Source organism: Vulpes vulpes, chromosome 5 (genome assembly GCF_048418805.1).
Source record: "Vulpes vulpes isolate BD-2025 chromosome 5, VulVul3, whole genome shotgun sequence".
Lineage (NCBI taxonomy): Eukaryota > Metazoa > Chordata > Mammalia > Carnivora > Canidae > Vulpes > Vulpes vulpes.
In genome coordinates, this window is record NC_132784.1 from 64,225,491 (window position 1) to 64,251,846 (window position 26,356).

General features: G+C 57.2%; 2 protein-coding genes across 3 annotated transcripts in view; one reads left to right on the forward strand and one right to left on the reverse strand.

Annotated features, from left to right (window-relative positions):
• Nucleotides 1-20,312, reverse strand: ATG2A (autophagy related 2A). Its single transcript, XM_026004505.2, has 41 exons — nt 19,817-20,312; nt 17,508-17,670; nt 17,241-17,393; nt 16,983-17,085; nt 16,445-16,580; nt 16,208-16,306; nt 15,836-15,932; nt 15,583-15,747; nt 15,336-15,476; nt 14,577-14,814; nt 14,349-14,493; nt 14,160-14,252; nt 13,571-13,729; nt 13,223-13,466; nt 12,542-12,638; nt 12,257-12,416; nt 11,467-11,609; nt 11,222-11,361; nt 10,880-11,040; nt 10,027-10,177; nt 9,733-9,932; nt 9,549-9,629; nt 9,233-9,339; nt 9,059-9,151; nt 7,984-8,054; nt 7,694-7,770; nt 7,019-7,189; nt 6,748-6,874; nt 6,450-6,661; nt 5,698-5,906; nt 5,301-5,436; nt 3,794-4,000; nt 3,495-3,596; nt 3,326-3,410; nt 3,104-3,236; nt 2,946-3,018; nt 2,656-2,738; nt 2,279-2,400; nt 1,975-2,129; nt 753-905; nt 1-673 (listed from the first exon to the last, which is right to left on the reverse strand). The coding sequence occupies exons 1-41, from the start codon at nt 19,985-19,987 to the stop codon at nt 437-439; spliced, it is 5,793 nt and encodes a 1,930-aa protein (XP_025860290.1). The 5' UTR covers nt 19,988-20,312; the 3' UTR covers nt 1-436.
• Nucleotides 20,256-26,356, forward strand: part of PPP2R5B (protein phosphatase 2 regulatory subunit B'beta) — a 12,796-nt gene continuing 6,695 nt past the window's right edge. Inside the window, exons 1-3 of one of the 2 annotated variants that reach the window (XM_026004496.2) lie at nt 20,256-20,485; nt 21,361-25,027; nt 25,499-25,955. In XM_026004496.2, the coding sequence (XP_025860281.1) occupies nt 25,757-25,955 (199 nt within the window). In that variant the 5' untranslated portion in view covers nt 20,256-20,485; nt 21,361-25,027; nt 25,499-25,756. Of the gene's footprint in view, nt 20,486-21,360; nt 25,028-25,498; nt 25,956-26,356 lie in introns of those variants that run through there. The other variant, XM_072758376.1, reaches the window with a different exon arrangement.

Here is a 26,356-nt window from a genome sequence, read left to right on the forward strand (position 1 = left end):
TGGCGGTGGGCACAGTTTATTCTACACTCCATGCAGACACTGACCCACACGCTCAAGGAGCTTAGAAATACATTGAACCACAGTGTCTGCCCCCCACCTCCCGCAGACACAGAGACACTCAGCTGAGTGGGGTTGGGGTCTGAGGGTCCAAAAGCCTCCGCCTGGGACAAGGCGGCAGTGTGGGCCCAGGTAGCAGTGAAGGCAGTGTCCTTTCTCCCCAGAAGAAAAGTGCAGAGATGGGGCCGAGGCCCTAGGCGGGGAGGCCTCATTCTCACAGCAATTGGCAGGGTAGGCCAGGCGGGGTCCTTCCAGGTCCTTCCCCTGAGGGCCCACCCGGCTGTAGGCCGAAGCTCTGGGGAGGCGCATGAGCCATGATGCCACTGGGGCTGGCTGGGCGAGGCGGGCAGCAGTGCCTTGGGTCCTGGGCGTCTGGTGCTCAGTCCTGGCCTTCATCCGAACGCCACTTGAGAGTGTGGTCCTTGTGTGCATCAGGAAGAATCTGGTTTCGCATCCCCCCAAGTAGACTGGACGTGGCCTCCGTGGCCAGAATGAGGGGCTTCACCACGGTTGGGGGCAGCTGGCGGATCACGCCCCCCACGGCGCCTGTAAGCCCCTTCTGCTCATGGCCCCGAGATGCCACATCACAGATGGTCTGAGCAGTGTCCAGGATGCCCTGTGGAAGTCAGAGGTCAGTGCAGGGGTTTGGGTGGGGAGGTGGGTGTGGGACTGGAAGGAGGGCAGGGCCTCATCACCTCTCGAACCGTGTCGTAGGCCTTCACCACACCCTCCCGGAGGTCAGCAGGCTGGTGGCCCTTTCGTAGCCTTCGCACAGAGCGCTTGTCCTGCAGGGAGCGGGGGATGGGCGCTGCTGGGGACAGGATGTCATACACTGTCTCCGCTGTGGCCTGAGGGGACACAGAGGACACCAAATGAGGACAGCCAGTCTGGGCACACACACCCAGCCCCATGGCCCCCAAGCCAGCCCTAGACAGCCAGCCTGGGTGGCGGGGGGCAGGGGGCATCACGCTTCTGCCTCCCCCACAGCTGTATATTATGGTGCTACTCCTGGGGTCCTGGGGAGGCTTCCAGCACCCAGGTCAGGTGGAGTGCATGCCTCCTGAGGGGATTCTCCTAATGTCCTCTGGACCCCAAGCCCTCCTTGTGTGGACCACATGTACACCCTTGTCCCATTTGTGGGGTGCCCCACGTGCAGCGTTCTTGAGACTGTGCCATCTCCCCACCCTGCACCTGGTCTGGCCTTGCCAGCTCCAGAGGAAGCCCGGGCAGAGTGCTGGGTTCCCCTGGCTACCCCCTCTGAGTCTGATCTACTTTATGACTCTGACGTCTCTGTTCCTTTTGCCCCCTCACTTCTCACCCAGCTGCCTCACCTAGCTGTGTCTTTGGGGGACTCTCTGGGGCCTGCTTATCCTTAGCCTCCTCTCTAAAGATCTTGCCTCCAGCCTGCAAGGGGGTGGGCTTGCAGATCCCAGAAAGCAGTGAGCTCCCCTTGCATCTGCACGCTCACCCTCCTCTGTCATGCCTGCCCCACAAGGGCCTGCCCATCCTAGCCCTTCTACTAGAGTTCATGAACCACAGCTGCTTACAGGACAACTCCCTGGCCTCCTTGGGGATCTGTCTGGGCCTAGCAAAGTATGGGGCTTAAATGAGTGAGGGCCAGTCTGTGTGTCAGTTTTTTTGTCTGTAAACAGAGCCATAGCCCCCCTTCTCTCCTCTTTAAGAGGTGGCCATGAGCAGTCACCCAGTGGGCTGTAGAGCCTGGAGAGCACTTACCCTCCAAGGAGTTGCTGTGGGCCCCAGGCCAGTCACTGGGCCTCTCCTGTCCATGACTGTGTCTCATAAAAGTGAGACCGCGTACCCAGACTGTCCATCCTTAGTAGAGCTTTGAGAACAGATCAGGTGCTGTGGAGCAGACTCTCCTTGCCCTACTAGGCCTGGAACCAGATGCCCACTCACCTGGATAGCCTGTACCAGCCGGTTGCTGAGTTCCAGGGCAGCTGAAGCCGTGGATGAGCCAAAGGAGGCAGCCCCTCGCTGCAGCCCCCGCATGAGGCGCCCATCCTTTCTGTACTGCTCGATTGGCAGCCAAAGCAGGTCCCGGAACCCTTGGACTGCAGGAACAGGGAGTTCAGAGAAGCCCAAGGCTGTGCTGCCCACACCTACCCTGACTTAGGACCTTCTCCCTATTTCCAGGGCAGCCTCTAGGCTTCCCAAGAGTAAGAGCAATTTCCAGAGCCCCCAGAGCCAGCCAGCCACTCACAGAGCTGGACAACTGAGTGCATGGGGCCCACGCCCCCCAGCAGGCCAGGCAGCTGGTTCTTGCGGATATCCTGCAGCCACTCGTTGAGAGCATAGCCCAGCACCTTGTCCACACCCAGGAGTCTGGGAAGGAGAGGAGGGTACAGGGGCAGAGCCACACATTGAGGGGTCACAGGGCCAGGACCGGAGGCACCCCAACACTGTCCACAGTAGCCCCCCAGCCCAGTGTGAAGGATGTTTGTGCCCACTTTATGGAGTGGAAAACTGAGGCACCAGAGGAGTGTGGCCAAGGCCACACAACTGGTCAGGAATGCAGTAAAGGGAAGATAGGGAACCCTGAAGAGAGGCTAGGAATGCTGGAGGGCATGGAGGGCTTACCCGTGTCGGCAACAAAGCCGCTTCAGCTTCAGCTCGGAGCAGTTGAGCTGGGCTAGGCCGATGAGGAGGCCAGCGAAAGTGCCCTGGGGAAGGAGAAGGTATTTGGGGTTCACAATTCGGGACAGGGACTGGCCCAGCCCCAGCACCCAGGAGCCATTGGAGGCTGACTAGCAGCCACTATTGCCTGGCCGCAAGCCCTAGCCTCCAAAAGACTAAGCCACACCTGGGCAGAATGGGGCCCCCCAAGAGGGATGGCACATGCAGCAACTCTGTTTGATAGCGCCACTTACCACCTGGTCCATGGTGACATGCTTGCCATGGTAATCCAACCAGATAGGTACTTCAGACGTGAAGCGGAACTCCCTGGAGGGGGAATTGGAAGAGGGGGCTTTTGGTCACTGACCCAGCCCCCTGCAGCCTGGGCAAAGACCCCAGTCTTCAGCCCTACCTGAAGTAGATAGGCTGCTGCTCAGCAGAGGAGCTGTGTCTACTGCCTGCGGCTTCCCGGGAGCCAGTCATCTCTGTGTCCTCAAGCTGGCCTTCCTGGAGGCTTCTGGGCTGGACCTGGGTCTCAGGGCGAGCTAGGGTGGGGGACATAGATGGAGGATGGGTCCAGGGATGGCTGGGAGGCGGGAGGCCTGGGCCCTCCCTTCCCAGCTCAGCCCCTCACCCTCAGCGGACGTCTCTGCTGAGACCATAGGATTGATGCCAGCCACCAAGCTGGTGAAGAAGTCCTTGAGGAAGAAAAGGGCGTCCTACAGGAGAAGGTGCAGGTCAGGTTCAGAGGCCCAGAGGCAGTGGGGCTCACTGTAGGCTCTGCTTCCACCTGGCCTACTCACCTGGTCCACGTTGAGCCGCAGGGGCATCAGAGAGACACGGAGACAGCACTCGGGCCCACCCAGGTTGGTTGTGGGGGCCACGTGCAGTGCTTTGATGGTGAGCTGGGGGCAGAGGTCAAGCTCTGGGTAGCTGCTGGGCCTCAGCCCTGCCCCACCCTGTGCCCAGCTGGTGTTGCATCTGCATACACTGTTCCCCCAGCTGGGCCTGCCTGAGCCCCAGCATTCTCCCAGCATCCCCAAACCACCTGCTATGTGCACACATGGCCCTGCCCAGGGTGGGCAGTGGGGGCAGCTGGTACCATGTTGGAGTGCGCGCGACGTGGCATCCGCTCGCTCGTGTGTAGGTACAGGAACTTGTTGATTTGGGAGGAGGCGAGCCGGTCTCGGACCTCAAGCTCTTGCACGATGAACACCTGACGGGACAGCGGCCGCTCCTCCAATTCCTGGCCAGGGGCTGCGGGGCCTGTGGCTGGCTCCACTGGGTACACCTCATGCTGGAAGCTCACCTGCAGGTTGGATGGAGGCCAAAGCCAGATAGGCAGGGCCCTGTCTCTCCCAGCCACACCTCAGCCCCCCACCTGGTTGCCTCCCCATGGTTGTCCCATATGCATTTCAAACTCTACTTGGCATACTGAACTCTTGACCTCCCTTGCATCTACTTGCTCCCATTCCCTTCCTGTCACTTAAGAGGCACCATCTGCCTGTTACCAAGCACCAACACCACCCTCTAGCCTCTCCATCACCAAGGCCATCTGGCTTGGTTCCTCGGCACATTTCTCCAATCCCTCTACACTTGTGTCATCTCCACTGCTGCCACCTGGTCTGAGGGCTGCTGTCCCCTCTTCCCCTGGATGGCCTCCCTGCTTGGGCCCCTCAGGCCCTTTTCCACACACCCAGAGGGATCTTCATAAAGCACATGCCCACCCACCTTGCACCTTGCAAACACCTCCCCCTGGCCTGGTGAGGCCCAGCCTCTCCCTCCAAAGCCCATCCTCCACCTTGCTTCTGACCTGCCAGCCCCACTGGCCTGTCTTCTGCTCCTTAAACAGGCCAAGGCCTTTCTCATCTTCAGAACTTTGCCATGGCCTCCCCTCTCTCCCACACCCAGTGCTGGCTCCCCTGCCCAGTGGGCTGCAGAGAGCCCCAGTTTTCTTGGCACAACAGCCCTGTGTGCTTGAGGAGACGACCCACATGGACTCACTCCCAGTCAGCAGCACCTCTGCCTGCAGCAGCACCTCTGCCTGCACCATCTCAGGTCAGCCCGGCAGCCCACCCAACCTGTGGTTCTTCCCTATCCACATTCTCCAGAATCTGACTGCTGTCACTGGCTCTGCAGCTACCAGCCTGCTGACTGCATCTCACTCCAGGAAAATCCAACTGTCCTGTGGTCTGCAGGGCTGTATGCGGCCTAGTTCCCAGTGGCCTCGACTGCCCTCCTCCTGCCCCCCTTCCTCAGATCTTTGTACCAACGACATCTTTTCAAGACTTTCCTGATCCTCCCCAGCTCACCTTCCCCAAGCATTTATTGCATTCCACACAGCATAGATCTGTGGCTCCCTTCACTACCGCACAAGTGACAGGAAGGCAGGGCTTCTGTCCGCTTTGCTCATTGCTATGTCTAACATCTACAACAGCACCTAGTGTGCAGCACAGCAGCCACTCTGCAAACACTACTTGTAACTTGGTGCATGACTAGGGACCATGAGGTAAGTTGTCATGGTGAAGTGCTGGCTGGGTGCCAGGGATGGGATAGCCTGCCCTGTCCCCCACCCAGGTGGCTTTCTGCACTCTGAGCCCCCAGCTCACCTTGCTGAGCTGGATCTCCATGAGGACTTGGTGTTGCCTCCCACTGCCCCCCTGTGTACGCCAAGAGTTCTGGGGCCGGTTGGGGCCAGAGCAACGAGAAGGAGAGCCCTTAGGGCCCATGAAGCTGCCTCTTGCTCTGGAAAGAGGGACAGGGGACAAGGTGACTCTGGGGAACCCCCTTCACCTCAGAGTAGACCCTTCTACCTGAGGCAGGAAATCCTCTCCAGCCTCAGCCGTGGGAGGTGGGTGGGGAAGAGAAAGAATGGAGGCCACTGAGGCAAGGATCCTGCTCAAGGTTATCAGTGGCTGAAGTCAGAGCTGGACCTTGGGCTGCATCCCATCTCCCAGGTGGGTGGGCCCCCTTGCCACAGCTGCCACCTGCACCCGTCCTACTCACCTGTGGCCAGGGTGGGGCCCAAAGTCTCGGCCCCCATACAGGTGCCAGACAAGGGAGACTTCACGTAGCACCACACGGCTGCTAGGCACGGGGAAGTGGGCAGGTGCCCGTAGCAGGTCTGTGCTGCCCAGGGGCCGTGAGAAGTACCCATCCTGCACGATGATGGGGCCTGGATGCAGCTGTGTCACCACGGGCTCTCCATCTCGGGGCTGTAGGCAGGAGGCCAAGTGAACACATGTGCACAGATACTTTTCCCAGTCTAGGCCCAATTTCTTCCCCATCCTCACACTTCCCTTCCTGTTTCTTACAAAAGATGAGTCTCCTGCCCACTCCCTCCTCCGAACTTATATCACAGTGCTCTGTCCAGGGGGGACCAAAGTGCCCCTTGCTCTCGCCAGCCCTATCTTCCTGGGTCTCGCTTGCATGTGACATTCCATTGGCTCCTGGAGGCCAGCAGGTCATCACCCCTGCAGTCAAATAGTTCTCCTCCCGCTCCTGCTAACCACCCTGCTCCTCCCTCTCCTTCCCCTTGATGTCCTTCCCTTTGTCCTAGATGCCATTCTTTCTCTCTTCCTCTGAAAATCAACTTGCTCCTTCAAAGCCCAGAGTCAGAGAGACCCACCCCACCCCCAAACTCTGCCACAGACCCAGGTGCACCTGCTCCTCTAACAGCAGAAGCTCTAGAAGGGGCATAGAAAGGAGCCACCCTCTCCCACCACTCTGTGGCCCTGCCCAGCCTGCCCCCCACACACCGGGATGCCCAGGCCAGGAGCATCAAGGATGCAGAACTCGTCACTGTCCAGAGTGTCTCCATCTCCCTCTTCCTTTTCACCTTCCTTGGCCTCTGAGCAGGACCCCAAGCTGCCAGCAGGGGTCACAGCAGGGGCCAAGTGGGGCTGGACCCCAGTCCGTTCCCCTGGGAATAGATAGACTGACACGGGCGAGGCCTGAGTGAGAGGATCACCTGTGGAGAGAGATGTCAGTTTTGATGGGATGTCTGATTTGGCTGCCTGATTGTATTCCCTGGCCCCAAAGTACGCCCCACCCCACCTGAAGGCTGGGTCAGTTCCCGCAAGCTGCGCTCAGTGTCCAAGAGGGCGTCGGCCAGGTCCCGCTGGTTGATGAGGGCTGTCTCCACTGGGGGGCAGGAGGGCAGGGAGGCAGGGCTCTCGGAGAGCTGGGCCAGGCAGAGGAGGAGTGATGAATGAGTCACAGGAGCACAGGAGGAAGGGGCACCTCTCCCCCAAAGCCAGGCCCCTGGGGGCTGAGGCAGAGGAGTGGGCCTGGCAGAGTTCTAGCAGCCTGTAGGGCTAGGCCTCACCTGTACTTTCTGGCCGGCGATCTCTGTGGGGCTGGGGGGCCGGGGAGGGGGGTGTAGATCGCCCTCACTCATTATGTACTGGAGCAGGTTGACCAGCAGGGCGCAGGAGTCTGCACAGCTGTGCACGTGTACCACGTTGTTGGAGCAACGCAGCTCGAACAGCGGCTGGCTCTGAGTGGCAGGGGTGGGGCGCCATCAGCTCAGGCTCTATCCACGCCACACACACGTAGGACCTGGCCAGGTCTTCCCCAGGCTGCTCAGCCTGCTGCCCAACAAACCCACTGAATTATGGAGCAAACTGAGTCCAGAGGGTGAAAGGGACTTTGTCCAGAGTCACTCAAGGAAGCAGGAGTGCACTCCCCGTGTGAATGTGTTCAAGTGCCCAGTCCTTTATTGCTCACCTCAGCCTGGCCAGGTGGAGCCTGGTCCCACAAAGGCTATCTGACTCCCTAGGCCCTGCTTTCGCCCTCTAGTGGTGGGGTTCATATTATGGGACACCCAGGGTAGGCCGGGCCCTTTCCAGGAGGGCCACTAACCAGAGCCCAGCACAAAGGGCAGCTAGTGACTGTAACCTAAGCCCAGGCCCAGGGAGCAGAAGGGAGGAGAGTGCAAGGGGAAAGGCTCCCTCGGCCCTTGGCTCTGCTCTGGCTCCAGGGGATTCTGGGCAACACTCACCAATTTGCCCTCAGTGCTCCCCTTCCAGGTTTTAATCACAAGCTCCAGCAGGTCAACATCCAAGACACAGACGTAATCTGAGCAGGAAGCAAGAGAAGTTCCAACTGCTTCTTCACACCCAGCCCCTGGCCCACCACCAGAGGGGAGAATCTGGGCTTTATCTGAGTATAGCCCTTGTGTGCGTGCACAAATGTGTGGGTGCAGCTAGGTGAGGACACCTGGCTGCTCTGAGTGTGGCCGGGGGCTGTGTTCCCTCAGAGGGGAGGGAGCCCAGTCCAGGCCCTGCCCACCTCGCTGCAGATCCGGGGTCTCCACCTCACACTTGTCGGACAGGTATAAGGCTGAGTCGTCGAGGATGAACCTGGTGGGGAACAGGGCTGAGAAGGGCCCAGGAGCCGCTGCAGGCTGCAGCTCCATGGGAGCCAGAAGGGTGGGGCTCCTAGAGACAGGCAGAGGGGAAGCCACAAGAGGTCCCGAGCCCACAGGAAACTAGCGCTGGGTCCTCTCTGGCCTTAGTGTTCTTGTTTGTACACTGGGGAGACTGGTCCTATCTCCTGTGCTGCAGGCCCAAAACAGTGCATGCTCGCTTAGGTCAGAAGGCAGGTAGTGCTCTCCAAGTACTTCCCGCTTCTCTACCTCATCCAGGCCTCACAGTGGCCCCAGGAGGCAAGTGTCCTGCTTCCCTGCTACAGCATTCATTGTTCTTTCAAATTAGGTCCTTATTCTAATGGCAACACAACACAAGCTCCTTTAAGACATTTTAAAATAAAAAAGAAATAATCTCTTATCATATTCTCTAATCTCAAATTCTGAGAAAAGCATCATATATATTTTCTTCAACTTTTCTGTGAAGCCACAGACATATATACAAATAAACCCTTATAAATCTTTAAGAAAACAACGCTCCATAGAACTTTGTATCTTAGATTCTTCAGGATGTGTTGCATTACTGCATTTCCTATATTTTTCAATGTCACTCTTTGACTTGACTTTAATCATTGGGTAAGCCATGTTTACTGACTCAGGTTGACATTTGGGGGCATTTAGACTGTTTATAAATTTTAAATTATACTACAAAGGCATCGCATTCCACCTGTTTTCCTTGTATCCTTAGAACAAGTACCTCCGTGAGACATCAGGTTAGAGAGCACCAGTGCTTTGAAGGCTCTGATGCAGAGGCACAACTGTCATCCAGGAAGGTGAAAGCAATTCCCATTCCTGAGAGAGGGATCATCACCCAAGTGTACAGAGGGCTCAGAGACCAGCCTGAGGACACACAGCATGTAGGTGGGACCCTGGGGGAGTAGCAGCTGCAGCTCAGCTTGAGGGGGAATGGAAATTGTGACGGGTGAGGGTGGTACATACCTGAGTAGGAAGGTGGAGGTGTCCATGATGATGTTGCTGGAGAGGGTGAAGGTCTCAGTGGTGACAAGGACACGCACAGGGAGGTAGAGGGGCCTGAGGGGTACACATGCACTAGGGCAGGCTCCTTACACATGAGAGCCTGCCCCTCGCTCTTAGCCCACCTAGCCTGGGTACCTGTAGTCCACGGCGCAGGAGAACAGGTGAGTGTGTAGGACGGTAATGACGGTTGGGGGCAGGTAGCCCAGCACTGGGTCATCGAGCACATCTAAGAACTCCAACAGCTTTGGGGGCCACGACAGGAGGGGCAGTGAGGATCAGGGGCCTCCTCTTTCCTCTAACCCCTGCCCCCACCACAGCATGCCCCCCCCCAACTGCTATGCACCCCTTGCTCAGGGGCTTCACTTGGAAGTCAGCTCTGGCCCAGCCCAGGTCCCTCACACTGGCCTCCCCCCAGCTCAGAGACCCGCCTGCCCACACCACTTATGCTCACCTGGGAGTGCCAACTCTGTTCTGGCAGAGCCATGAAGTGGCGCAGGGTGGCTCTGTGGAGCCTTAGCGTCACGAGGAACTCCTGGAGGTGGGGCATAGTCAGCATAGTGGGGCCCAGCCTACCAAGCACCAGGGAGGCAGTTGCCCCAGCCAAGCGGGTAGATCAGAAGCAGACACTGCTGTACCTTGACATTCTTGTGGGGGTCCAGATGGATGCGCACAGCAGTGGATAGCATGTGGGGACCCCGGCCCTGGCCCTTGTGGCCTGAGGCTCCCCGTTCAGTCACCCCTTCCTCTGATGGGTAGATGGTTGGAGCCAGCTGGGCCGGAGGAGCAAAGCTGGGCAGCTCCAGGTGACTGGGCAGCAGGTAGTCATCCACAGCCGCTGGGGAGGCAGCTGGTGAGCCCCCTGCTGAGCTGGCTTATTGTCCCCTCCACCCAGGGCCCATATCCCTCTTTCAAGCCCCCTCCCCTCACACCTCGGTGGTAGAGCTTTGCCTTCTCCGCTTCTAGGCAGAAGTAGCCAAGTCCCGGCTGGCCTCGGTACTGGGAGACGCTGAAGATGGTGCCTTGCTCCACATCCAACACTAGTTCCCCGTGTGAAGTCTCTAGCCGCCTCCCAAGCTCATCCTGTGGAAAGAGGATGTGGCGTGGCCTCACCAGAGCACTCAGCAGCCCCCACTCCCTCAGAGGGGTTGTCTCCTGGAGCCCTGGCCTGACTAGCACCAGCTCTAGCTCTATCAGAACTCCACTGAAGGCCTAGGACAGCACTTGTCTCTCTCTCTCTCTTTTTTTTTTTTTTTTTTTTTTTTTAGAGAGGGAGAGGGTGAGGGTGAGGGACAGAAGGAGAGATAGAGAGAGAATCTTTTTTTGGGGGGAGAGAGAGAATCTTAAGCAGGCTCCATATGCAGTGTGGAGGCTGATGTGGGGCTTGATCTCACGACCCTGAGATGACCGGAGCTGAAATCAAGAGTCAGACAGACCCTTAAATGGCTGAGCCACCCAGGCGCCCCATCACTTGTCTCTTTTGCCAGAAGGGAAGTCATCCCTGCCTTATCTGCCATCCAGCATGAGACAGTGCCCATCTGGATCCCTAGCATTGCGCCTTACACACAACAGGTACTAATGGGGTGTGATGGGATCGTTGGAGTGGCATGTTGGGTCCGTGGGTGGTGGGTGGGTGCTGCCGGCCAAACAGACCACTCTCAGTCACATTGGGGCTTCTTTTCCCAGTTTCCCAAATTGGAGCTGTTCATACTGGTCTTGCTCTCCTGTAGTGGTGGGTGGGGGGCACTGCAGTCAGTGGGGCTCACCTCCCCAGGCTGCCCTCACCTTGGTCTCACAGAAGGCTGTGATCCGACCCTTCAGCACTGTTACCAATGTAGAGACGGTACTCTGGGAGCGAGGACTTGGGGACTCAGGGGCAGGGGGCTGGGGAGCGCCTGACGCCCCTACTGAGAAGAAGTGGGCATCCTCCTCATCCGAGTCTGAGTCTGGGGTGAGATGGAAGGAGTGGAAGTGGGAAGGAGACCTGAGAGGGCTGCCCCAGCCCTGCCCAGCACTAGGGGGCGCTGCCCAACCCTGCTCCCTGCTGCCCCAGCCCTGCCCAGCTCTGCGGGGGGGGGGGGGGGGGGGGGGGGGTGCTTGGGACCCCTGCTGGGGCAGCCTTCCTACCCAGCTTGAAGGCTGACTTGCACATCTTGAAGTTGTCGTGCCAGAAGCCTGAGGGGCCTGGGAAGCCAGGGGGGTGAGCAGCGGGGTCAGGGGTGGGAAGCAGGTCCGCAGGCTCCCACATGAGCAGGTCGTTGTTGATCCTGGGACAGATAGACAGCAGCAGTGAGGGTGGCCTGGCCCAGCACAGGCAGATGGACAGCAACAGTGAGGAGGCCTGCCTTCCCCCTACCCGCCCGAGGCACCACCTGTTATAGAGGCTCTCATAGACCTCCTTGCTGGGCAGGAAGATGTGGGTGCTGGGCAGGACCACTTCCAGGCTGCAGCGGGACAGGGCCAGAGCCCGGCTCTGGAAGGTCCTCATCTCCTCAGGGTCTCCAGGAATCACCATCTAGACAGGGGAGCAGGGAAAGGCATCTGAGAGATGTCAGGGTCTGCTGCTGGCTCAGGAATCAGACCCTGGTCTACATCCTGACTTCCTATCATTTATTCATTCATAGGAACCTCTCTCTGCTGGGATATATGACAGCCAGCTCATGTGAAGCGCTGATCACATGCCAAACCTGCTATGAGAGTCTCACATATTTTAACTCCTTTATCCTCATGATAAGCCTATGATGCAGGTCATTGTATCCACTTTCAAGACAAGGAAACTCATTTGTGTCTAATTCTCTGAGATTAGACCACTTCTAAGAGGATGAAACCACTGAATAGAACAGCCTGGATTCAAACCCAGACCATTTGCCCCAGAGGCCAGGCCCTTAACTGTCTCTCACTCAAACCTCCTCACCTTCAGAGAAGGTGATGTTCAAATGTACACAGCCAATAGATGGGGTCCTGATCTTCCCAACCAGGGACCTGTGCCTCCTGGGGCTGACCCTCACCAGTGTCCTCACCCCCAAGCCCCCTGAGCTGGGGTACTTTTGATTCTCCATTGGTCTAAGATGATGGAAGAGATGAAACTCTTGCTGGTGCCCCAGGTGGTCCTGTCCTCCTGTCCCACAGCTACCAAGTGGCTCCCCTGGTTCAGGGCCTCACCTCCTCCGTCTCGTACATTGTCCTCTTGGAGGAGAAGGGTGAGGGCTCAGGCTCCCGCAGCTCACATGGACTCTCAGCCGACAGCTCCAGCTCCTCTCCCTTCTCAGGGGCCACTTCCCACTGTGCGCTGCTAAGCTGGGGGTTCAGGGTCACCACTACCCTGCCAGGGCACAGGCCTGTCACTGGCCTGCAAGGCCCCCTTAGCCCCTGATCCCACCTCAGTAGCCACTCTCAGTAGCAAAGTGCTCCTCTCCTGTCTGTCCCTTCTAGAGCCCCCCCACTTACTGGGGCAGGAAGTATTTGCGCCCAGGGCTCTTGGGATCCAGGGCTTTGGAGACCCGCAGGCAGGGGATGGGTGGCTTCTCTCCATCTTCATAGGTACCTGGGAGGATAAGGAGGAATGGGGTGTTGTCACTGCTGCTTTTCCCCATTTCTTCCTCAGTGTCAGATGGGGTTAGTAGGGGCCTGGAACTTCCCTTGTGGTGACTGTCCTTTTTTTTTTTTTTTTTTTTTTTTTTTTTTGTGGTGACTGTCCTTATTGCTTACAGGCCCGTGCCCTCGCTCACACTCACAATCTGTAGCAGTCCAGCGAAAAAGGGTCCACTCTGATCATTCTCAGACAAGCCTGGAGACAGGCAATGCTGGCTCCTCACAGAGCTGGTGAGGGTTGGGCCAAAGTCTGTCCTAACTGCGACTCAGTCCCTTCTTTTTTTTTTTTTTTTTTTATTTATTTATGATAGTCACAGAGAGAGAGAGAGGCAGAGACACAGGCAGAGGGAGAAGCAGGCTCCATGCACCGGGAGCCCGATGTGGGATTCGATCCTGGGTCTCCAGGATCGCGCCCTGGGCTAAAGGCAGGCGCCAAACCGCTGCGCCACTCAGGGATCCCTCTTCTGTAACCCTGAGCCCACCTCTCCCAGAGGCCTGGGGCCCTGTCCTGGGTATTGTCCCCTGGGGAGCTCTCACCATGTAGGTCGGAGCAGGAAAGTTCCAGGCGGGTGGGGACCGGGGGACCAGGACCACTGTTCAACTCTGACCGGAACTGGGGCTCACTCAGCTCCAACCGTAGCTGCTCGGTCCGCACAGCCCGGCCTGCCCAGGGGTCCCGCTCCGGCCGCAGATCAGCAATGGGGAAGCGCAGCTGCAGTGTGGCCCGGGGTGCTGACAGCCGCACCACTGTCTGCTGCTCAGCAGCTGGTGCGGCTTCTGTCTGTGAGAGGATGGTGGTCATCAGAGCCGCTGCCAGGGGCCTCACCACTGTGGCTGTGAGCCAGAGGGGCCATGCCAGATCCCTGTCCCAGCTGGGTATCTTACCAGGAGGCCGGCAGGTGGCTCAGGAGGGGATATGGTAGCCAGACGCAGCAGGGCAGCAAGCCGGTCCAGGGCCCCCAGCTCCACGTCTGCCTGGAAGTCAGCTAGGTCTAGGGCCAGTTCTGAGTGGCAATGGCAGGCAGCTGGGCGCCGGGCTCGGCTCTGGGGGCGAAGGTGTTCAGGTCAGTGAGGGCTGTGGTGGGGTGGTCAATGAGGGTAGGATGGGAAGGGACTCCTCCCTTTGAGCAAAAACAGAACACATAGTCCTCCGTGGCAGTGGGAAGGGAAATTTGAACAGGGGACCGGGAAATCTTCACCACACTGTCTGAGAAAGATGACCATGTTTATTTAATAAAAGCCACCTAATATTTGGAAACTGGCAAGGATTTGCCAAGATGAGCCAGGGAAGAGACCACCAGGCCAAGAGGATGCCTTATGTAGGGCCCAGACTGGGAGGTATGCTCTACCTGGAGCATAGGCAAAGGGGGAAGGAGGTAGGAACAGGGAGGTACCAGCAGAGGCTGAGACGTGGGGAGGGGTAAATGTACCACGGGAAATAGCCAAAGGTCAGGCATAGGAGGGGGTGGATTACCCTGGACATCCTGCGTAGAGTCTGTGTATGACACAGGTGGGCACAGGGCCGAGCTGAGGCCTGGGAACCTAGGCTGCTGGGGAAGCTCAGGATCTGGGATGGGATACAGGAGGCAAAAGTCAGGTTGAGCCTCCACACCCACTTGTACCTGCAGGCCTTGCCACATACACACTCGCTCTCAGCCCTCACCTCTGTGTACTCAGGCTCTGAGGTACCCCTGGGCCACAGGCACTCCAGCACCTCGAGCTGACCAAAGTGCACTTGTGTGCTGGTAGTCCTCCGGCCCCTGCCTGTCCGCAGCTCCCAGGACAGCTGCACAGCTGTGCCCGTTAGTCTGCAAGGAAGAAGCTGGGCATCAGAGGTTGGGCTTGTGGGGCTAAGGGAGTCTCTCCTTGGGCCCCTGCCTTGGGCTTGTACCGGACATGGCTACAGGGACAGGCCCTCTGGAAGCGCGGTCGGAGATGGTGGAAGTCACGGGAGCCGAAGGGCCCATCCTTGGTGGCATCAAACTCCGAAAAAAAGTGGGTGGTGAGGTCAGGTGGTCCAGAAGATGGGGCAGTCGTCTGAAGCAAAGTCAGGGTCATGCCCCCCAAGGTCATCTTCACCAGCGAGTCAGGGCGCAGGGTGTCCGGGAGGGGCGTGGGGGCCATCTTGCCTGAGAGGACAGAGGTTTCACCAGGGACTTCCCAGAGCTCATGAGTACCCCAGATATTGGGCTGGGGGCTGGGAGAAGCCCTGGCCCAGATGGACTATGTGACTCTGGCATGGGGCGTGGCTGGTCAGGCGTGATGCAGAGCCTCGTTATGCCAGATACTGAGCCTAGGCTCAATTCCACTCTCTCAAGGAGCTGGAAGAATTAGGGGTGATAAAGCACTCAGGCCAGCACTTGACATACATAATCTCGCGATAAACATCGGCCAGAAACATATAGCCTGGCAAGGTCAGATCTTATGCCCTTTTTATGGAAGGAGAAACTGAGTCTCTAAGAATTTAAGTGCATGGCCCAGGATCACTGACTTTGAAACCTAGCCTCTATCCATCAGGTTCCCCAAGCGTCCAAAGGGAACCAAGTCACCACAGTGATCCTCAAAGCATCGATGGAGGCCTCCTGCATGTGCATGCCATCACGTGGGCACTGAGGCCTCTTCCAGCTCTTCTTGCCCTGGGAGCACTCACCAGTTGGGTGGGCATGAGCAGACAGCCGGCGGGGGGCCATGTCGCTGTGCACAGAGGATCCTAGGTCTACATCCGAGAGCGAGAGCTCAGAGAGGGCTGAGGCCACACTGCTCGTGAGACCCACCATGGAGAAGAAGAGGTCTGTGGGCCAGGGCAAGGGAGGTCAGGGAAAGCTGTACTTGGCCCCCATGACTCCTGCACCCAGGCTAGCTGCCCAGTCAACTGCCAGGTCTGGCCCCACACCCACCAGTGTTGTCCGGGTTGACAAGAGGATTGGTAAGGGGTTCTGAGCTGAGGGGCTCAGCCACAGCCCCTGCCTGCAGCTGCTGGTTCAGGTCCTGCTCAATCAGCCACAGGTCTTCAGCACCTAGTGGGCGGCTCTTGTTCAGCTTGCCAACCAGGCCCTCTGGGTCTATGGAGGAGGACACTTCTTTGTGTCAGACCAGCTTGGGTGGCCCCTCCCTAGCCATCCCATCCCCTGCAGCACCCAGAGGCTTCACCTGCAAGGCTCATGGCACTGAGCAGTTCTTGAAGCTGCTGGAGCTGCCGAGGGGTCAGGAGCAGATGCAGGGAGCCCAGCTGTCCAGCCACCTCCAGCTGGAGATAAAAGGGACCGGGGGCAACAATGCGGCCTTCTGAGAGCCACCACCCACCTGCCCTCACCTCCTCGGGATGCCAGTTCCCAGGCTAAGCTCTGTCACTAACTAGTTGTGTGACCCTGGCCAAAACTTGTTCACTGAGCTTGGTTCTCTATTGCCAAGAAGTCAGTAATCTCCTCCACACAATGACCCTGCTTTGTAGTGGGGATCACCACTGCTGAGGACTTTCTGAAACGGGGCATACTGCCTCCTCCACAGGAGCTGGGGACCCACCTTTGGGCCTGGGAAGGCTTCATTCTGCTTCAATTTCACTGTCAACTCCATATACCCTGAGCAGCTGCCGATCTGCAAGGGGGGCTTCGGGGGCTCTTCCTGAAGGCAAGAGGATACAGGAGGGAAAGAGTTGAGAAGATGAGGTCACAGATGGTCAGAAGGGATGGGGTGCAGTGGGGCAGACAGGAGAGAAGACAGGGATTAGGAGAAAGAAACTAGGGATCAGAGTCAGCCCACCTGTGGGGGGAGCTCCTCAAAGTGCAGGCGGACTCCTGCCAGCTGCAGCAGCTTGTGCAGAAAGGCAGGAGGCTGGTGCACGTCCACTGGAGGTGCCTGGCTTGGGTCCCGCACTGCCTCATCACAGTACTCCAGTCTGGGGAGTGTAGGATCAGCCCTTACCCCAGCCACCCCAGGCTGGAGACCCTCTCCCTATGCAGCATTGTGTTCTAGGGGTCTGGGGTCAGAGGGTCTGGCCAGCAGAGCTGCCCCAGCATAGCCAGGCCATCATGGACCCCCATGGCCAGCCCTTGCTCTTCAGACCCTCAGTGTGTAACCTGAACCTTGGGGCCGCAACAATTCGGCCCCTGGACTCCATTCCCACAATATGGTCTCTCTACCACCATAGCCACTATCACCCAGGCCCACCCAAGATTTGCCCTGTTACTTCCCAGGAGCCTGAGCAGGGGTAAGGGGCAGGGGCAAGGTCAACACCATTCAGCAGTCCCTCATTCCCCTTCCTCTTCATACTAGCCCACCCCGCCTGGCATGCCCCTACCTCTGTACATGGATTTCTACTGCCACGCCATGCTCCCCATCACCCGACGAGTGCTCTACCCTCACGACAGTGTCCAGGAAGGTCACCTTGATCCTTCGCAGCACTAAGTGGTAGAAAGGGGTCTCAGGCCAGGTGGAACAGCAAGGGGCAGGCAGAGTTTCCCCATTGGGGCAGCAGTGTGGCCATCCTGTTGTCTGGGGCCCGTCTTGTGAGCGACGGAGGTATAGAGAGCAGGGTAGCCATTAGAGGCCCACTTACCTGTCTCAATGGTCTGGGCAAACATTTCCAGTCCCTCCAGGGGCTGTGGTGGCTCAGAGGGCTCAGGCAGCCCGTCCCGAAGGCACTCCTGAGCCAGCTGTAGGCTGGTGGTCATGCATGAGGCCCAGGTCTGCGAGTCGGCAGCCCCTGGCCCTATGAGTAGGAAGAGGGTCTCAGGAGAGGCAGGTCTAGTCAGCAACTGAGTCCCCAGGCCTACTCCTACCACTTGCTCCCCAACCCCCAACCCCAGCCTTGCCCTGCCCTCACCCGGGCCTTGGCGAGGTTGCAGGGTGAGCTGGAGGCCTGACACGTGCACGGTGCAGTGGTCGGTGAGCAGCGCAGCCCAGGGCACGGCCACCTCGATAGAGCCCACGAAGCCTTCCACCAGTTCTAAGGGTGATTCTATGGACTCCAGAACTTCGTTCACAGACTGGGAGCAGGGAAGGGACAGATCCGGCTTAGGGAAACTCCAAATGTGGCTGTCTCCTTGGCGGCCGCACTTTTTGGTCTGCTCTGACCTTGGAGAGCTCCCTCGTTCTCCCTGCCCCTCCCCGTGCTACCTGAGTGCTACCATTGCTCCAATTGATTCCTACTCTTGGTCTACCCAAACGTGTTCCATCCTTAATGCCAGAGAAGGGGGGAGCTGAAGGATGAAAAAGAAGGAGCCAAGCGGAGAGGATGGAAGGTGGCATGACCCAGGCATGGGAACAGCACGTGGCAAGGCCCAGCAGAGTATGGCAGCACCCATGTTCTCTCTGGGCAAATATGGAGTTCAAGGGGAGTGTACAGGAGAGGCTGGCAGAGGGCTCAGCTGAGAGGGGGGACCCCCTCCCACCAACTCCAAACACTTGATATAGCTGTGCCTCTCTGAGGAACAAGGCTGAGAGCCGCAGGTTACAAATGGGGAAAGAGCACCAGCACCATCCAGGAAGCTCCTTGAAGGCAGGAGCCCACCTGCCTGCTCTGTGTGATCCCAGGTGCTGTGTGGTATCACCCAGAATAGTTCCCAGTAAATTCTTGTTAGAACCAAGAATAAACAGACACATGGCAGAACCAGAAGGCTTGCAGAGAGCAAGTTGAAACTCCTTACCAAGAGGTCACTAGATGGGAACTGAGGCCTAGACAGAAGAAACCAGTTTAATGGTTCAGTGTAACTGTGAGACAGACCTCTCTTCTTACCCCATCCCAGGATCCCCAGGCACTCGGCTTCTTCTGGGGTCTTCTAGACAAGACCTGCAGGGTGAGCAGCTGGGGGAGGGGCTGGCTATGGGGAAAGTACCTGCTTTCCACCAGGGATAACTCCTCCCTGGAGGCCAGCCCGAACGCAGCCTAGCTAGGAGCCATTTCAATCCCCACCAAGAGGGCAGTGCAGGGCAGGGCAGGGTAGGGCAGGGAATGTTTCCTGGGACTAGAAGTAGAAAGAGGCAGCCTAGAGGTCTTGGCCATTTCTTTCAGGCCAGCCTCAAAGTCAGAGATCAGAAAAGGCCTCTACTAGGATTCCTAGACAAGAGGCTCTCAGCAAGTGTCCCCACCTCTGGGCTTGGATGTCTCCCCCTATACCCCTATGTTTGGGGTAGTCCTCAGGAAGTCCTGGCCTACCCCTAAAGCTTAGCTCTTCCCGCCCCAGATTGCATTTAGGCCAAGCACCCTGTCTGCCCAGCCAGAAAACTGAGAAGCCCCTGACCCCATGCCCACCCCTGCTGCTCTGGAGTGGGGGGCTGACCCAGTGCCAGCTCGGGGCTGGTGCCTCTAACTGGTGACTCCTTTGCAACTTCCCAGTTTGGCTGAGTTGTGAGTCACTGCCCCTCACTGCCGCCAGCCTCAGGCTTCTGATCCAGACCTTATTCCTCCCAGCTTCCCCAGCATCTCCCGTGGCCTCCTCCCTGCCTGAAGCTAAACCTCTCCAACTTTCCTCAGAGTCTTCCAAGCAGGTAGAGACAGGATTCCCAAGCCCCTCCCCAAACACCACTGGGTCCATCCCACTTTCCCAAAAGCAGGAAGTAGGCAGCTGCAGCAGTCACACGAGGTGTTGATCAACACGGGTGCTGCTGACGCCGGTTGTTGACATCCACGTCCGGAGGTGAACCCCACCCACTTGGCCCAGGATCGGAGGGTCAGGAGGTCAGGGCACCTTTCCCACAGGTGCTCTCAGCAGGACTCCGGACCCCCTACCAGCCTTGCCTGACTGGCTAGCTGCAAGGCCCCAACTCTGTCACTGCCCTGGCCTGGTCCTATCAGAGCCCCCAAATTCCTCCACTTCCTCTTCACCTTCTCCTTAGCCCCTGAGGACCACACTTCTCAACTCAGGCCCCAAACTCGATGTGCTTGTTCTGGCATTCTCCACACAAGTGACAACCCCCTCCTCGGCCTCAGTTTCTCCTACCGTGAAGTGGAGGCAAGGACCCCCTTCCCACCCAGCTCTGGCTCTGAAGCCAATCAGTCGCCTGGAAAGGGCCTGACTCCCACGGCCTCTCCACACCCTCCGCCTAGTCTCCCCAGCCCGACCCTTTGGCCAGGATCCTCAGGTCTCTGCGCGCTACACGGCCCCCTCCCCGATGTCAGGCCTGGTTCCTCACCCAGATCTCCAGGTGGATATCCCGCAGGGCAACGCTGCCCTTGTACAAATCGAGGCTGAGCTGGTCCAGGCTGAGGTGCTCCTGGAAGAAGTGCCCCAAGTAATGGTGCAGCAGGTAGCGGCATACCCGCTCTTTGACACAGTTCGACCATGGCCACAGCCATCGTGACATCTCGGAGACCGCCGGGCCCAGACCGCCTCCGCTCGCCGCCCGCCGGCGATCCCCGTCCGGCTTCGCTGTTCAACAGAGCCCCCGGCTGTCCCCGCCGCTTCTCTCAGCGCCAGGCCGCGCCCCCGGACCCTCAGCCACGCCCCCCACGCTCACTGCCATTCGCCATTGTAAAGGGCGAGGCCTACTGATTGGCCGCGGGGGGCGGAGTCTTCGAGCATGAAAAAGGGACTGGGCTCGGTGCATGACATAGTGCTCCCAAGGTTGATTTACGCCTGCGTAAAAATTCTGTGTGGGAGGACCTTTAGCCTCCCAGCGGAGGGGCTCTGGGAAGGCTGGGACTGGAGGTGCCTGCCCCGCAGAGGAACGCGCAGGTGCCGGCGCGTCCGACTACTTGAGGGGCTTGGCGAGATTTAAAGGGACAGTGTCCCATCAAACTTAATAGGAAGCTTCCCAGAGGAAGAGAGTCCGAGAGCTCCGGCGCGTCGTAGAAACAATTAAGTGAGTAAGCATTTGCATTTTGCGAAACACTTTACCATCTTTTATCTCATTCAATTCTCGTAGCCCTCTAAGGTGGCGATTTTACAGTCAAGAAAAACATCTTACAAGTAAGAAAACAAATTTATAAAGGTTGCTGTAAGTCCATCACCAGGGAAGTCTTTTTCACCACCCCTCACCTGGAAGTGCTGATCAGGAGATTTACCCACCCCACCCCCCACCCTTTCTCTGCATTTGGTCAGCCCTCCAGCTTCTCTCTGGAAAAAAAAAAAGTTTTTCTCATCTCTAACCTAAAGTTAATAACGAATGGATTCCAAATCCCTTATACAGGGGTCTGTTATTTTTTTCAACTTTTTTTTACATTTTTAAGTAGTTTTTTAAAAAAATCAAAAGAATAAGACTTCCTGACACATGAAAATGTTATGAAATTCACATGTGAGTATCCATAAAGTTTTGGTGGAACACAGCCACACTCAATTGAGTACTGTCTTGGGCTGCTTTCTTGTTACAGTAGCAGAATCAAGCACTTGGCAGAGGAAGAGAGAGACTGCAGAGCTTCAAATAATTATTTTCTGGGGATCCCTGGGTGGCGCAGCGGTTTGGCGCCTGCCTTTGGCCCAAGGCGTGATCCTGGAGACCCAGGATCGAATCCCACAGGAGGCTTCCAGTGCATGGAGCCTGCTTCTCCTTCTGCCTATGTCTCTGCCTCTCTCTCTCTCTCTGTGACTATCATAAATAAAAATAATAATAATAATTATTATTTTCTGGCTATTTACAGAAAGTTTGCCAACTCCTGCTCAACAGGGTTGGTCACCCAAGCCCTCTTGCATCATGGGTGACTTAAAGGATACCCACAGGTAATTATAATCCTATTTTAGCCTTACTAGGGAGGTGGCCTCTACTGCAATCTACTGCCAAAAGTCAGTCTGAAGCAAGGGCAACCATCCTGGCCTGAGGGGCAGGAACCTGGATTCCAGTCTTCTGTGGCCTCAGGCAAGTCACTGTTCCTCTGGGAGCCATCCCCTGTAACCTAGGGTTGGGTTAGTAGGTGGTGCACTTCTTTACCTGGAGGGTGCTAAGGAACAGCCTCAAAGAATTTCATGAAGCACTGGGAAGGAAGTTTCCCTAAAAGGAGGCAGGCTAATAGGAAAATGCCCTTGGAATGAACTGAGAGATCAGCTTCTCCCCATGACAGGCCAGGGGCAGTGTTGTGTTCATCACATGTTTATTAAAGTGATAGACACCATGAATTGAGCCTGTGTGATGTCCTGGGCCATAGGCTTGTCACTTTATAGGCATTACTTCATCTGCTCCTCACCACACCTTTGGAGGGAGGTACTACTAACATCCCCATTTTACAGGACAGGAAAACTGAGGCTGTGTGTCCAAGAGCTTGTTGTGAACGAACAAGCATCACTTCTCCCAAAGGGAGTAGGAATGGAAGAGTGTATTCTGGAGTCTAGGAAAAGTTGTCCTGATGTCTAGACTAAGAGACGCAGTCATTCCCCTGCTGTGAAAACAGGGTGCATTATGTATAAAAGTTGGGAACACAGAGCCATTCCCAATATCCAAGCCCCCAATCTGGGGTAGCTGCTTCTTGGGTCAGCTTCCCTCCAGTGAGGCTGTACTCATATCTGTGACATACCACTGTGTGTGCATCATAGTAGAGGAATAAATAGGACTCAGGGGAGCACAAAAGTCTTCTCACTGCGTCCCTCAATGCTCCATGAGATCCACCAAAGACCAATTCCAAAGACATAGTCACTCCACAACCTGGCCCGGGGCCTTGGAGCAGGAGCTGAATGGAAGAATAAAAATACAGAGGAAAGAAGACGGTATACTCTTGGGAGGGAAGGTGGTGTGGGGGCCCCACAGGGGTATTTCTGGTATGAAGGCTCAGGCTATAGTTCCATTCCAAAGAGAGAAAAGGGGGAGGGTCAGGCTTTGTGGGGCTCCTTGGGGGCCTCTCCTTATTAGATTAGGTAGAAACTCATCAGGCAAACCAGGTGCTGTAGGCCTCAAGGGTCCTGAGGGGGCAGGGGCTGTCCCTTTCCCAGAGACAGCCCTCCCAGAAGCTCCTCTGGGAATTCCTTCAGTGGCATCTGGATAGGTGTGGAAGGGATCATGGAAGATAGCCTGGGGGCTGTGGTTTTTTACTTGGTCCATGGTGGAGGGCCTGGGTTTTGCATTTTGTCTAAATTGTGGCAAAATACAAATAACAAATTTTACCATCTTATGCAATTCTTTTTTTTTTTTTTTTAAGATTTTATTTATTTATTCGTGCGAGACACAGAGAGAGAGAGAGAAAGAGGCAGAGACACAGGCAGAGGGAGAAGCAGGCTCCTGCCTGGAATATGGAAGCCTGACGTGGGACTCGATCCCAGGTCTCCAGGATTACACCCTGGGCTGAAGGCGGTGCTAAACCGCTGAGCCACTGGGCTGCCCATCTTAAGCATTTCTAAGTGTACAATTCAGTAGTGTTAAGGATATTCACATTGTTGGGCAACCAATTTCGAGAATTTTTTTCTTTCATCTTGCAAAACCGAAACTCTGTACTCATCAAACAACAATGCCAGAATGGGTGAACTGTATAGTAAGTGAATGACATCTCAATAATGATGATTTTTAAAAAGAATTTTTACCCTGTACCCCCCAGGTGACATTGTATCTATTTTGAGACCCAGTTCCAGTACCACTTATAGGAAGTTTTATGTCTTCCACCATTCAGGCCCCCAAATCCTCAAACAGAACACACCCTTTCTGTAAAACATGAACTCTCTACAGTCATTCTGGCCTTGAGACCCTCAGACTCAGAGTTCAGGGCACTAGCCCCTAGGGAGCGTAGGGTAGAGGTGGGAGCTGGTGCCCTCCTAACTTAGGCTGGAAGGCCTATGGTCCCAGCTTTGTGACTGTGGGCAAAGCACTTCTTTTCTCTGGGCCTGGGGGTCCTCACCTTGGGTGTAGAAGGCTCTGTGGGCCTGCTTTACCCCAGCTTTTTCTGCAGGGATGCCGGATGGGCTTCACTTTCTGAGCCTGGGATGTAGGCAAGGAGAAAATTATGGGTTTTCCTTTGACAGATGAGGACATCAAGGGTCAGGTGGACAAGGCATGTTGAAGATTTCTGAGCAGGGAGGCTGCTGGCCAGCTCTTTAATCGTATAGCCCTGTACACCAGCCTGGCTAAACTGTGGTCTTTGCTTTCTGTTGCTACAGCAGGTGGGCATCACTGAGGCACCCAGGTTCCCTCTGTAGCAGGGAAGATAGCTGAGTGGTCACGAAGGTGTAAGGCAGAGTGAGAAGATTCTGAAAATGGCCCTAGACCCCTCCCTGACCTCAATGTCCTGGGTGGAGATTTCACAGTGTAGTGTAGGGGATGGAGTTAAGAGAAATAACCGTTGTTGAGGTCTAGGGTCCTATAAAGGAGACCCACGACTGGAGGCCAGGAACTTTTTGTCCAGAATGCCAAACTCCTGGAATTCCACCTGTTCCTTGGATACCCTGCAGTAAGGTTTTGAACAAGAGACCCCACTATCACATCTGAGGGCCCAGAGGGGCTAAAGAGGTCCAGAGAGGCCAGCTTGCCTGGGGTGGAATGGCAGCACCACCAGGGAGCACCTCCTGCTCTGATGCTTTGCCATTCCAAGGCTGGCTCTTTAAACCCCAGACCATGATGTCACCATAGACAGCGAAGGATGGGAGGGGGACTGCAGGCCTGAGGGCGGACTGCATTTCCCAGCAGTCTTGGGTGCACCACACCTCTCCCAGCAAGCACTGGCTCACTGCAGACTATTAACTAATTCCGTGCCAGTATCCAAATGGGTTCTGAAGTGTCCACAGTTCTGGGGTAAGGGTGGGATTCCCCTGCGGGTGAATGTCTGGGGCACAGATGAAGCCGACCACATCTTTGGCCTGGTATAGGATTGAGCTTCTTTCCTGCCAGGGCCCTGGCATCACCCCCATCTTCCTGGTGCAGAGTCCTGAGTCCTCTCTTCCAAGCAGTCTCCCTTCTAGATCGCGGGGGCCTAGCCCCAGTGGACCCCATCCCACTCTGCTTAAGCTTTGACCCCAGGCCCCTGCAGGGGTTACCTCTTTGGTTTGACAGCCCCCTTTAAGTGGCGAAGGGACTACATCTCCCAGCGGCCCCAGGAACTTCCTGACGCAGCGCCTCCGCCTCCCAGCCCTCGGGGAGGTGCGGGCCGAGGGGGGCGGGGGGTAGGTGACTTGATGTCATCCTGAGCTGCTGGGCGGCGGGTGCCGGTGCGCACAGAGCCGGAGCTCCCGCGGCGCAGCGCCGCGCTCGGTCTGGCCCCAAGACTTGAGGAGAGGTCCGCACGCTGCCCGGGCAGCCTAGAGCGCCCCGGACACCCGCACCCCGACCTGGGACTGACCTGGGGGCATGCTCCGGGGCCCGCGGAGCCGGAGAGAGAACCCAGGAGCGCCGCCACCCAGCGCCAGCGCCCGGAGCGGAACCGCTGCGAAAGAGCCCTGAACCCTTCCCCACCCGCAGCCCCCGGTGGTTGGGGACGGAAGTCTGGGCTTCTGAGAAGTGAGTGTCCCCCCCCACCGGGAGGCAGATAAGATTTGGGGAGCCAAGGAGGAGGAGCTGAGGTGGGGGGAGGTTGCTAGATTTTAGGAGGGAGGGGTGCTTGGAGATAGAGCCCCCCATTCTTGGGGAAGTCGCTGTTAGCTCGGATTAGTGGAGCCGAAGGGGGCCGTTCTGTTAGGGGCCAGGGATGAGGACCAGGTTCCCCATTCTAGGTAGGGGCTGGTTTGGGGAATAGGCCCCATTCCAAGAGGGATTGTTTTGGAACCTGGGGCTTTTCAGTCTGGGAGAAGGGTGGAACATGCTTCTGTGGGAAGGGGCTGTGCCTGTATTTAGGGTCTGGGTGCGGGTAGGAGGAAAAAGAAGACTTAAGCACTTAGACTTGAGCAGCCCTACACAGTCTCTCCTGGAAGAACTGATAGGCTCTCTCTGTTTCTTTTGCTGGTCTCTCTGCCCTGACTTCATTTTCAAAAGGTCCAGGGTGAGAACCCTAACTGGACTCTTCGGGACCCCCAGGAAGGACCTGAGACCTGAGCCATCCTTCTCTCTACTCTGCCTGCCCCCCAGGCCTGGGCAGTTGCCAAAGGCCCTGGGGGGGGGGGGCGGACTGTGGTTGTGTGCACCCCCCCCTCCAGGATGGGCCCAAGTTAGTCAGCCTCACCTCATTTGGCATCCTCCAGGCCCAGAGGGAACCCCTGGGGCTCTGAAGGCTTGACCCACCACCTGGCCACCATGGAGACAAAACTGCCCCCTGCAAGCACCCCCACCAGCCCTTCTTCCCCAGGGCTATCGCCTGTGCCCCCACCCGACAAGGTGGATGGCTTCTCCCGCCGTTCCCTTCGCAGAGCCCGGCCCCGGCGCTCCCATAGCTCCTCTCAGTTCCGCTATCAGAGCAACCAGCAAGAGCTCACTCCACTGCCCCTGCTCAAAGGTGAGCCCTGCTGCTGGCTACCAGGGTACCTGTGTCCCAGGGAAGGCAAGCAAAGCTGCAGTGAGTGGTGACCAGCAGCTGGCAGTTGCAATTAGAAGGTTTAGATGGCCCCATCCAGATGAGGGACTCCGGCACTGGAGATGACCCCCACCCCCCAGCCCTCCAGCCCTCTCTGCTGACGCATGGCCTGACTGGCCTGTCATCCTTGGAGGTGGGGCATGTGGAAGTGGCGCCACCCTGGGGGGCAGACTAGGGCCAAGGGTGGGGCTCACAGCCTGGGTTCCAGGAGGCCACTGCCTGGGTCCTGGAGCAGGTACTCAGCATGGCTCCCTGTGGATCCCTATGTAGTCTCCCCATCTCTGGGCCACAGGGCCCCCGACCGGCTGAGTCAAAGAGCACCC